The following is a 12419-nucleotide window of genomic DNA, read 5'->3' as shown; positions in this document are numbered from 1 at the left end:
GAGAAAATTGGATAACTCTAATTCCTTTTGGTTGCTTTTATTTTCTTTTGCTAAAGCATTAGGTTCATTTTGAAAATCTTTAACAAAAATCATGTACATGGAAATAGAGCTCTTTATTGACTTGTTGAAAGCTGGTGTATGTACAATGGGGATAGTGTTACCCATTTCCTTAGCATATATATACATGTCTTTTTCCCTGAACTTAAAGGAGATTTTCCTTTCAGGAAATTTAACATCGGCAGCCAGGCGGTCAAACCATGGTGCCCCTAGGATTACATCCTCATGCTTGAGAGGAGAGATAAAGAATTCCTCTTTGTCCACATAGCCTTGGACATGAAGCCTCAATTTCCCGATTAAGGGAGTGACTGAAGCTTCTTGCCCCTTGAAGGCACTGTCTGCGGGTAGGACATCTCCCATCTCGTAAGATTGTATGCCTAGCTTGGTGGCCAACTCTATAGATATAAAATTGTGAGTAGAACCAGGGTCAAAGAGAATAAAAGCATCATGTTCTCTTACCTTTCCCCAAGCATGGCATAGAGGAGATCCTTTGTGGTGAGTTTGGTGAGTCTCCTCCTCTTGGATTTCAACCAAGGAAGCTCTAGGAGGATCTTGGCGGTTGTTCTTTTGGGGACAAGCGCGGTACGCATGCCCTTGTTCGCCGCACTTGAAACACCGGTTATCCTTGCGATAACGCTCAAGCTCTTCAGGAGAGAGTTTGTTCTTACCTTTGTAAACTCCCTTCTCTTTAGCTTTGTTGGAGTTGCCCTTAGGAGACTTTTGGACATTGTCCTTCCCCTTAGGCTCATTGGAACCCTTGTTTTCCGGGGGCTTATTATTTCTTTTAGCCCCCGTTTGGAAATTGATTCGAGAGGCCACCATAGTATGGTGTATTACCGCCGATATGGTACGTGGTCTTTGGGAGTTGACATACTCCGCCATTTCTTCGGTTAAGCCCGCACAAAATTGTTGCTTTTGTTCTCCAAAATCCAACTTTTGAAAGACAGTGGCTTTGAGTTGTAGGTCCCAAAACTTGTCTACATATTTGTGGATGGATTCATTGGGAGAGAGATTCAAGCTTCGCCATTCGGTGAGTACTTTGTCTTTGGCATCGGTGGCCAAAAACTGCTTCATAATGGAAGCTCTCAAAGCTTTCCATGTTCATGGAGCTTCATTGTTGGCTCGTAGGCTAGACCACCATTGCCTGGTGGACTTTTGAAAGTGCATAGCTACATGGCGTAGCTTAGAGGACTCCGTGAAGCCCTCATCTCCAAACGCCGCATCGAACTGTTGGATAAAGGCCAAGACTTTGTCCGTAGCACCAAAGGTACCATCATAGGTAAGGAAAGAGATGCTCTTCCCTCCCTCCTTGAACTTCTTTAGCTTGGATGACCTCTTCCATGCGGCATAGGATTTCCTATGGCCTCTTCTTTTTGATGGTTCAAAGGTTGCACCATCACTTTCTTCAGAAGGTGAAGAATTTGAAGAAGGTGGAGAAGAGGGTGACCTCTTTCTCGCCTTTTTCTTGTCTTGATCTTCGTTGTCTTCACCATCACTTTCATAAGAGGAAGAGGATGAAGAAGAGGGTGTCCTCTTTCTCGCCTTTTTCTTCTCTTCATTTTTATCATCCCTCTTTGAATTATGGCGTGGAGAAGAGTGTGATGGTATTCTCCGCTTTGGTGGTGATGGAGAGCGTTTAGCCCGCCGTCTTCATGGAGCCATCCCCGTCGAGGTGGTGGGAGACTCACTTCTTTCTCGTTCCTTCGGTGGAGGCTCTTGAGTTCTCCTTTGAGAAGGAGATGCATCATCAAGAAGTAAATTCTTGAGCCCTTCGTACGGATTCTCTTCTTCTTCCCGAATCGGAGAGAGACCTCTTTTGGTAGTCTCACAAGGAGGCTTCCTAGGTGTTCTCTCATCATGGTGATGAGCTTGGAGAATCCGTGAACACGGAGCTGCCGTTGCACTTCACTTTGGAGAGATGGATTGCCCATGGCTTGTTGAAGCCTAGAAACAAGATAGTTAACAAGCATTGAAGCATTATTAGTAGCTTGCTCATGAGCAAAATCAAAGTTATCAACATTAATTTCACTCGCTTTACTATTGTCAGCCATTCTAACAACTTTTAGGTGTACTTTGGCACTTCAAGCCCTAGTTGCTACTCCTCTTTACCCCTTTAGAAAAAGCACTCAAGCTGCTATACCCGCGGCTCGAATATCATTAATTGCAAGGAATAGAAGAGAGGGTCTTTCAACACCAAAATAGCACCGGCTCTTGTCAAGCTTCTAATAGCTCAATAGTGGTTAAGCCATAGGCAAGCCCCATAGGACTCCACTATTAAGACCATAGCTCTCGATGGTGATGCCCCGTTAACTGCACGAAGGCAGGCGCACTGCAAGGCTGAAAAATCCCTATTCTACTTACTCACAGGCAATTAATAATACCAACCATTTATAGCTAGCTTGAGGACCTCCCTTCTTGAGCAAGAAAAGAGAAACCTTGTGCTCTCATACCAATGTAACATTTAATGGCCTAATAACTTGTGTGTAGCGGAAATTAACATGAACATAGTGGGCATTTCATTAGAATAGATTCCTAATGAGAATTACAAGAGTGCTTGGGTGGAGAGAGCAACAAAAAGCATAACACCTAGTTAGATAGCATCAACAATACTTTCAAAAGAGAGAGAAATTAAGCTATTGACAACAGTTGAGGATCGGATTTGCATGGAGCCGGTCCCCCCTCCAAAAGGCTTTGTATTATGGTTTCTCCCATCAAGAGAGACATTGTACAATAAATTCTTTGATTCTTCAAGACTAGTAGTGCAATGAAGATGAAAAGCTTCATGCACCAAGCAAAAAAACTTAGCAAACAAACTTTAATTATCCCGTTCTCAGACTCAAGACCTCACACACCTTCGAAGATGGTGAGAGCCAGCAGGGTATGAGAGTAGATTGAGAGGAAAAGGAGTATCTTCGAGAAAGATGTACATCTCCTCACATAATCACTCATACTAGCATAGATTAGCTTAGTAATTAGCTTGGTAGAGGAGATGAGCATGCATTGAAGCTTGGCTCTTGTTGGATTTGCATCCACATGCCAAGAGTATGTCGATGTAGGCTTCTATCTCACAAGCTTGGAGTAGGTGATGAGTTCTCCATTAAAGCGTGGGAAGAGATAGTCTTCTCTTTCTTCACACATGAGATTTTGTGAGTGTGCGTGTGATAATGCCTTGCAAAAATCAGCCCCCTCTCTCTCTTGGAGCCCTCTTGCTAATTGCTCTTGCAGGCTCCTCATTGGACCTCCCCAAGTCAAGCCAATGGCTATTAAGCAGCATAAGTGATAGCCTTCTGACATGTGTCCCCCTTTCCCCTTTTGTGAGAGCTTTAGGTAATTTAATAATTAAACTAAACTCTCATTGGACCCCTTTGCCTCCTGGCCAATAGGAATCAGGCAAGCCATGGGCTCCTGAATGCTCATTGGACCCCTTGGGAGACTGTCCAATAGTCTTCTAGGAGACTTAATTCTCATTGGTTTTTTATTAACTGTTTTTAAATTAATTAAACTAGATTTACTCTAGCCTAATTCTCATTGGTCCACCTCCAAGGCCATCCAATAGGAATTGGGCACACCTTGTGGGCATCTGGGCTAGGGAGCTGACATGTGTCCCTAATTCCTTTGTGTAAAGGAGCCTCTGTGTGTGTGTGTGTGACTTTCTCTCTCATCCCCTAGAAGAAGGGCTCGCCCCCTCCCAAGTAGGGATATGCAAAGACTTTTTAGTTACACACAAAGCATCCAATTTCCCTAGGGTTGACCTTCGGACACAACCTTTGAATTTGGAACCTTAGCATTTTGGAAGTCTTAATGGGCTGAACCTTAGGGTCTTTTTAGCCCATTGTTGCACATGGCTCTTTTGCAGATGCCCCCCCTTTGGATCCCTATTTTCCCTCCTTTGGATCCCTACTGTGGCCGGTCTGCTAGCTTAACCAATATTCTAGCTTTTTCTCCCCTAGCACTTCCCCACATTAAATGATCAGTTTAATATGAGAAAATCATTTAGGAGAATTAGATATTGATTATTATGACACAGTGTCAAGTGAAAAAAGTAGAAAGGCCCAAAATGACAAGCATGGGGCAGGTGGAGTCCTATCTGCTTACCTTGGTTTATATTATTGGGCCCAATTTTTAAGCAAGTTTTGTCTCGGGTGTAGGGTGTCCAAGGAAAATCCAACGATGCCCCTTAGCCAAGTTCATAGGTTGTAGATGACATTGTTCCAAAATTGCATGTGAATATTACTGGCAAGGCTAGTGAGGTTTGATATCATCGGCATATTTTTGAGACTTTGTTTTTATATTTCTTGGTTTTTTTTGGTAGGCTGCATGCAAGAAACCCAAGGATCAGAAGGACCAGCCCATGCCCAATTCCTTGAGAAGTGCAATCACATGTGGAGCATTAAATCATCTTGGATGACTAGAATGAAAGTTCAATCCCTTTCCTCTTGTCTAACACATTGGGTTTGTGGGGTTGACAATGTAGCACTTTGTTTTGCTCTTTCAATGTCCGTATCACTTCTTAGTCTTCTTGTTATAGACAAATACACAAATCAACACATACAGATACACAAAGGGGATGTGCAAGCATGAAAATATGCGATGTTGCTCAAGCAAGAGGAATGGGAGGACATGTAAATAACTCAAAACCTATGCCTCAATAAAATAAGAGAAAAGGGAGCACATTCCCTGACAGATACACCCAAGCATCTGATTCTAAGCCCAATCATAGAGGTTGTGGAGCCAAGCACATATGCTTGAAGAAAGAGGCATGTAGTTTTGGGATGGAAACCCTAAAGCCTCACATCACCTTTGATGTGTAGTTTGTATGACCTTTGTGACCTTCAAAGACTCATATTGTCACCTTCACCATGGCATTTGAAGAACATATAAATGAAACCATAAAGGGGCATCCGCCCTATAGTTGGTGGGAACCTACCCCTAGAGACAATCTACACACAAATCACGTCGATTGTCACAGCAAGAGTAGGACCAAGGGGGCATAGCCCTAAGCTATGCATGCAGGTTCAAGGGTCTCTTAAAATAAAGCCTAAGAGCCTATAAAAGGAGAGAGGTTGGGTGTAGAAGGGCATGTAGTAGTATCTGTGCCATTTCACTAATATCAAACCTTAGGTATCTCTCTCTCTTGCACCTTGAGGAAGGAGGGGATGGAAGAGCGGCTAGAAAGATACATGAAGCATGCAAAGGGAAGAGGAGGCATGGAGTTTGATCATGTGCCTACAAGTCAATGATTGGAGTGTCATTTTTCTTGGCATATATGATAGCAATGATTGATTGGCACTAAATTTTGAGGAAAAATTGAGTTTTTTATCAATTTATGCTTGATTGTTGCATAGTTATGCTTAATTCTCATTCATGCGTGTCGATTTGGACTTGCAATGAAATTAAATCACAATATACAACTTAATTCTTGCTTAATTAAGTTGGTGTGGCTTGTTTGGGCTTGCATGCAATAATGCATCCATTTGAGGCATGACCATGAGGAAACTTGGGTGGCCAAGAAGCTTGGTCGAGGAGAGGAGAGGGCACGGGAAGTATCACCTTCACACACACACACACACACACACACACACACACACGAGCAAATAGATGACCTTCACCAAATTGGCTATAGAGAAGCTCATTTCGCTCGCGTAGGGAGGTGCTCCTTTATTGTTTCTTGGCTACTAAAAAATTAAAAGGTATTCTTAATGGTTTCAAAAAAATTAAAAGGTATTCCTAATTCAAAGATTCCCTCAATAACAATAAAAACAATGTGTTATGTAGATTTGCAACAATATTAGCAGGACGTGAGAATGATGAATACAACATTGAGAGAGAGAGAGAGAGAGAGAGAGAGAGAGAGAGAGAGAGATTGCAAGGACAGTTTAAAGAGAGAAAACAATGAACGAAATATAAAGTAGAAGCAAAACACAAATATACAATGTGAAGTCCACCACCTTTTTATATGGACACAAAAGGTCTTTTGACTTTCACAATCATGTGTTTTTGACTTTCTATCTTCATATGTCTTTTGACTTTCCACATTCATTGTCTTTTTATTTCCTAAACTCACCTCTTTACTTATGCACTTAATATGTTTTGAAAGACTTTTATTTTTCGGAGATTGGGGAGACCTAATTTGTTCAATTTTGAACATTTTTGCTTTTCTTGCTTTTTTTGTGAAAATTAGAAGCAAAAACACAAATATACAATGTGAAGTCAACCACCTCTTTATATGGACACAAAAGGTCTTTTGACTTTCCACGTTCATGTGCCTTTTGACTTTCCACCTTCATATGTCTTTTGACTTTCCACATTCATCTGTCTTTTTATTTCCTAAACTCACTCTTTACTTATGCACTTAATATGTTTTGAAAGACTTTTTATTTTTTCGAGATTGGGGAGACCTGATTTGTTCAATTTTGAACATTTTTGCTTTTTCTTGCTTTTTTTTTTTTGTGAAAAGCAGGTCCGGATCCTTAACTTACGAGGTCTAGGGAAGTTAGGGTTCAATTTCATAAAAATCTTCTTTTTGGGTGTTTTTTACTTTTTAGTGAAAAGCAAGTCCGTTTCCTAGTTTAGGTAGGCTAGGTGAAACCATGGTTCAATTTCAAAAAAAATATATGCTTTTCACGCTTTTTGGCATTCCTAAAAAGCAATGCGTTTGTTAACATTATCCAACCCCAAAAATATTTATTTATCGTATAAGTGAAAAAAAAACATATGGTGAAGAAGCGAGATTCAACAAAATTCTACGAGAATTATTTTCATAAAAAATGGCACCATAAATTTGTGGAGCGGTACGGTAAGTGTGGTGATTATATCGAGGCTCGCGGTGCAGTTAAGATTACGTACAATTTCATTAGTTACTTAGATATCATATTACTGATTGGGTTACAGGAGGAAAATTAAATCCTTTGGCTAGAGTTGACTTGCAAAAGGAAGGCCATGTTTTTAGCAAAAATCCCACAAGAAGGAGCTATTCCAAGCTAGAAAGGGGGTGCCCTATTTTGCCTTGGAGGACACTCCAAGCTGCAAGAGAAGCATATAAAGAGCGGTAGAGCTCAATTTTGGGGGCTAGTAGTTACATAGAATACATCGAAAGTCTACGTACGTATTATACAGAGGTGGTGCAACACCATCTTTATAACTATCCTTCTCTCATTTGTGGAAAGAAGAAGAAGAAGAACCATCTTTCATCTTACTATATTCTCTTCTATTTTTATAGTGTACATGCTCTACATCAACTTCGTCACATAATTCTATATGTAGCTCTCATCACTGCTCTCTTGCAGGAAAGCAATAAGCCTTTCAATCATCAATTATCACTTCTTGTTTAGAGTAAGAATCCTAAACTCCATAACCACCATCTCATTCTCTCTGTATTCTCTATTGGGGTGTGTGACACATCCGCACCACCACACGTTGTCGTGACGCTCCACGTCCATAGGTGAAGCTTTAATATAACACAAGATTCTAGACGTTATTATTGCTCAAACGGATTATTGATTGCCATCCCTTGGAGTATATTGCTTGTGTTGTTGTACTCGCCAAAGCCATTGTTGATACATATAACTACTACAATGTACTTTAGAGAGCAGTAAGTGCGGCTAATATAGCGGTGACAAGGATACTTCAGTTCGATATGTGTTCGAAGATGCTTTGGTTGATATGTAAACCAAAAGAAGTGCTATGTGATGTTCCATTTCTCAAGTATTTCAATATGATGTACTTCAAGAAGCTTAAAATGTGTTTGAGGAGCTTGTTGCCCACCGAGATCGGTTTGGCGGCATGGCTTAGTAAAGAGTGGAGATATTCGATGCAAAGGGATGGCTTCTCTTCAATGCATTCACCTATACGTATGCCTTGAAGGTGAAGATCGGCATTATTTTAACCCACATGCAAGACCAGTGTGAACAGCCGCTTAAAGTAATAAGAAGCAAGGTTTTTTTTAAAGGAAATATTTCATGAGTTAAGGGGTTGCAGTAAAAATAGAGGTTGATGAGCTTTATAAAAAAAAAAACGGCACGCAAGGGCGGAGCCATCGAAAAGCAGACAGCACAGGGAAGATGAAAAGCCGTCAGAGAGAGGGGACGAGGCCGCCAGAAGAAAAGTAGCAGGTTGACGAGCGCATAACTGTCAGGGGCCGCCCATGACGAAGAGGAGGACGAGCTGACAGTGGGGTTGCTTGTGGTGAAGACAGCAGGAGAGGAAAGAGTTGAATCGAGCTGGTGGTGGTTTGGAAGCTGAAGGAGCAGAGGCGGGCCTGAGAGGGAAGAGAACGCGTGCGCGCGCGAGCAAGGCAGGCCGAGAACTGCAGGAGCTGGTGGAGAGAGCACGAGGAGGCTCTGCTAGCTCTGTTGTCGAGTGCATGAGCAAGAGGGTGGCAATTGGCACTCATGAATAGAGAAGGAGGATTGTGTCCTTTGCGTGCATGAAAGCAGTGCCACAAACTTCCAAAGGAAGGCTGCAAGCTGAGGACAGGGCGGCCAACACAAGCGAGAGAGGAGTATTATTATTTGGACGACAAGTTGGGCATGATATGTCAGTGTCCAACAAGGAGCAGACCGAGAAATTTAACTTGTGATTCGGGAAGGCACGAAGGGTAGAAACTTCATCGAGACCAAAAACATCAAAGGAAGAAGATCGTTAGTGTTCAGAATAAAGCAAGGACGAGAAGTTGAAGTTCACAAAGAGTAATGACAATGGAGAAGCAGATCTTTAGCAATTTTCAGGTTTGTTTGAATTTAAAGAAAACTCAAGCAAGTGACGACAAAGTGAGTGCAAGTGAAGGTGGTCGAGAAGAGCAAGGGAAGAGCATTGAGGCCATACAATTTTGGCATTTTTCTTCCGCTCACAGTCTCGGTGGGACCAAGAGCACTTGTTGCCTATTGCGATCAAGTTATTATTTTTTTTGTATTTAGATTTTAGTTCATTTAGGTAATTCAATTCAAGGTGTTCTTTCGTGCTATATTCTCTTGAAATGTGCATCTTCCTCTCACCGTTTCCCACAGCGAGCAGCCCGGTGCTGACCCGGCTCAACTCGTGCACATAAAAATCCCCCGACATCTTTGGTGAACCCGACGTGAAAGCGAGCCGGGGTGGGACTTGGTAGCATAAGATGTCGACACCACAGGAAGTAGCAATGCAACAGATGATGCAGCTGTTCGCAGCCTATATGGAGCAGCAACAGGCTTCTCAACAGTAGTACCAACAAAGTGAACGTATTCGTCAAGCAAGGTATACAGTAACTGAAAAAGCTGCAAAGATTTGAAGGTCGTGATATTTCAAAATTTTGTACTGTTTATGAACAATCTATGGAGGATTATGGAGTTAATGATCATGACTCAGTGGAAGGTTTTCACTTAATTGCGGCTCCTGAGCTTAGGGCTCGAATTGAAGAAATTCCGATAACACATGGTGCAAATTGGCAGGAGTTTAAGAAGGCTTTACAAGAAGAGTATTTTCTCGAAGATTCTCAACGAGTTACCAAGCAAAGCTTTATGAAATGGATACAACAGAAGGATAAAGGTTTATCTGCGAGAGAATTGCTACGAGCTTTTGAAAAGAAGTTTGAACAGTTATCTACTGCTGAGCAGAAAACAATGCAACCGGAAAAGGTTGAGCTATTTATTCAAGCAGCAGATTCGCGCCTTCAGAAGAGCTTGGTACACCTGCTCGAGGATCCATCTGGTGAGTTGGGCTTAACTTCTGATTGGAAACTGGTTACAGAAGCTGTTAATATGATTGTAAAGCGACAAAAGAGGGTGGACAAGTTCATAGTGGCTGATCCTATGGAAGTGCTCGAAGAGGACCTAGTGGAGAAGCCGAAGCCCAAGCTGGAGGAGCCAGTCCTTGATGAGCTGGTAAAAGGTATACAAGAGTTGAATTTGAATTTGAAAGCTGTTAAACTTGATGGTTTGAGTGCAAGTGGATCTTCTTCAGAACCCAGACAACGTCCTCCACAACAAGAATGGGATAAAGGATGCATGTGGTGTGATAGCTTAGATCATATACGCAAAAATTGTGATGATTTTAATGAAGCTTATAAGAAGAACACAGTTTTTTGGAAGGACGGCAAGCTGCATCTTAAGGAAACTGGTGAACGTCTACGTTTTAACTATGGGAAGGGCGGTATGAAGAAGCTGGTTGAGGAGATGCAGCACAATGTCTCTAGGGTTGATGCAACAACTTATGGATTACACGTATGCAGTGCGGAGGATGAAGAAAGTACCAAGGCTAAAAGAAATCTATGCCCATATGCTTTGAGGACAGCTGACAAAGGTAAAATAACTCGTGACACATTAAGTCAAGCTGGGAATTACATTCGACAAACTACGGGGTGGTCAGATCCTGTAGATTCTCTTTCTGTGTATGCCTTTCTTGCAAAATCTCAGGCTAATGAAGCTATGGTGGAAGAGAAGCGCAAGAGAGATGAAGACATTGTGGGCTCATCAAAACGAGCTACGAGGACTAGCGGCAAGAAGGAAGAAGGGGCAAGTTCTACAGAAGTTCTTACACCTGAAGTGGTTATGGAAGAGGCACCAAAAGATAAAAAGCAAGGTAAGCCAAAAGGGCCTTCTTACAAGTTAAAATCTGATATTGAATTGGCTACAAATCTGAAGAAGGTATTTGAGGAACGCATTCTCAATAGCAAGGTGGAACTTACTTTGGGCGATGTCTTGGGCATTGCTAAACGTGAATTTCATGAGGAGATCATTGATATTATAAAGAGAAAGCGGCAAGTACTAGTCAAGCAAGAACCTGATGCGGTCAAGAGCCAAGTGATTCAGCATGTAGAATCGATTCTGGATGCTTATGAGTTAGAGATTGAAGAAGAAAGTTTACAGTCTACAGTGATCTCCAATCAAGTTACACCCGAGGTAAGACATGTTCACTTCAATAATGATGATGGTGAGGAAGCAGTACCTAGGAGTCATTTTTTCAGAACACATTGGGCGAGAGCCACTACAGAGACAATTGTTAAGATTGGTGATATTGATGAGCCTATTCTAGCACTTGTGGATCATGGTTCAAAAATTAATTTGATGTCAAAAAGCTTGTACCAGAGAGGGAAATGGCCTATTGATATGGATCATGGTTGGCGGATTCGAGCTACCAACACCCAGCCTGGCGATTTATATGGTGCATGTGCAAATGTCAAGGTTACAACTGGAGATATTTGTGATGAACATAACTTTTTTATACAGGAACATCCACTTATCCTAGGGCAACCTTACATCACAACTGTGTGTATGGAAACAAAGGTTTTGGATGATGGTTCAGCATTTGCAAGGATTCGAAGTAAAGATGGTAAGAGAGCGGTTCAATTTTTGACTGTTTGTGTTGATCATGTCAGGAATAAAGATAGCTTAAGATACTGAGCCTTTGCCAAGGGTTCGGAAAGAGTTTAAAGAGTACAGGTTTGCTCAGGATTTTCTTGGGGTGCCACTATAGAGCGGGACGATAGTGGTATAGGGAAGAAGAAGTTCTCGCAAGAAGAGACTTTTTCTTCGGGGTTTCTGGGACTAACATCTGAAGGTTAGTTTCATATAGGAAGTTCATGGAGCTATCTAAGTGGGAGAAGCAATATGTGGTAAGTGTTCAAAGTGATTTGCAGGGATGTGATGTACTTGAACATGATGATGTTATCTCAGGAGTCTTTGAAGAAGTTTCTTATGTTGATACGATGTCAGAACTCGAAGTTATCAAGAAGTGTAGGTTGCAAAGTGGGACTAAATTTGTGCGAGTGCATTCGATGGACATGTATTACATTCTAATGGAGGTAAGTAAAGAATTGGGTGGTGCTTTTGAAGTGCAGGTGGATACAAAGTACAAAACTGTTGCAAAGAAGGTCAGGCCTGTAGCTACCCCACTCCCAGGGGAGAGTGAGGAGGTTATCGAAAAAGCTTCACACCAACCAAAGCTAAGGGATCCCAAGAACATTGGCCACAAATTTATTAAAGAGACCTTGAAGCAAATAGTCATTGGTGAAGAAGGGTTTCTTACTGATGAGGAGGTCAAGTGCTTTCAAGAGATGCTTGCAAAACATGGTAAAGCCTTTGCTTTTGAGCCCAGTGAAATTGGATGTGTAGATCCAAATGTTGTAGCACCTATGATTATCTTTACCGTTCCACATATGCCATGGAATTTGCGTCCTATTCCTGTTCCTAAAGCCCATCTACCACAACTTATTGACTTGTTAAATGAAAAGATACGTATGGGTATTTTGGAGCCATCTTGTGCACCTTATTCTAATCGATGGTTCACCGTCCCAAAGAAGAATGGAGCCCTGCGATTTATTCAAGACATGCAGCTAGTAAATAAGGTAACAATTCGTAATGTTGGCACATGACCAATTGTGGACGAGT

The 12419-nt window shown here is 41.8% G+C and overlaps 1 protein-coding gene and 1 pseudogene across 1 annotated transcript; both read left to right on the top strand.

The window, feature by feature from the left end:
- Positions 1 to 8932: 8932 nt before the first annotated feature.
- Positions 8933 to 11453, top strand: LOC147463138 (uncharacterized; annotated as a pseudogene).
- A 158-nt stretch (positions 11454 to 11611) lies between these two features.
- Positions 11612 to 12403, top strand: LOC147463137 (uncharacterized). Its single transcript, XM_086495513.1, has one exon. The coding sequence runs from the start codon at positions 11612 to 11614 to the stop codon at positions 12401 to 12403; it is 792 nt and encodes a 263-aa protein (XP_086351639.1).
- The last annotated feature ends 16 nt before the right edge of the window (positions 12404 to 12419 follow it).

Source organism: Adiantum capillus-veneris, chromosome 2 (genome assembly GCF_014529385.1).
Source record: "Adiantum capillus-veneris isolate H3 chromosome 2, ASM1452938v2, whole genome shotgun sequence".
Lineage (NCBI taxonomy): Eukaryota > Viridiplantae > Streptophyta > Polypodiopsida > Polypodiales > Pteridaceae > Adiantum > Adiantum capillus-veneris.
This window is presented reverse-complemented; position numbering and strand designations above follow the sequence as displayed.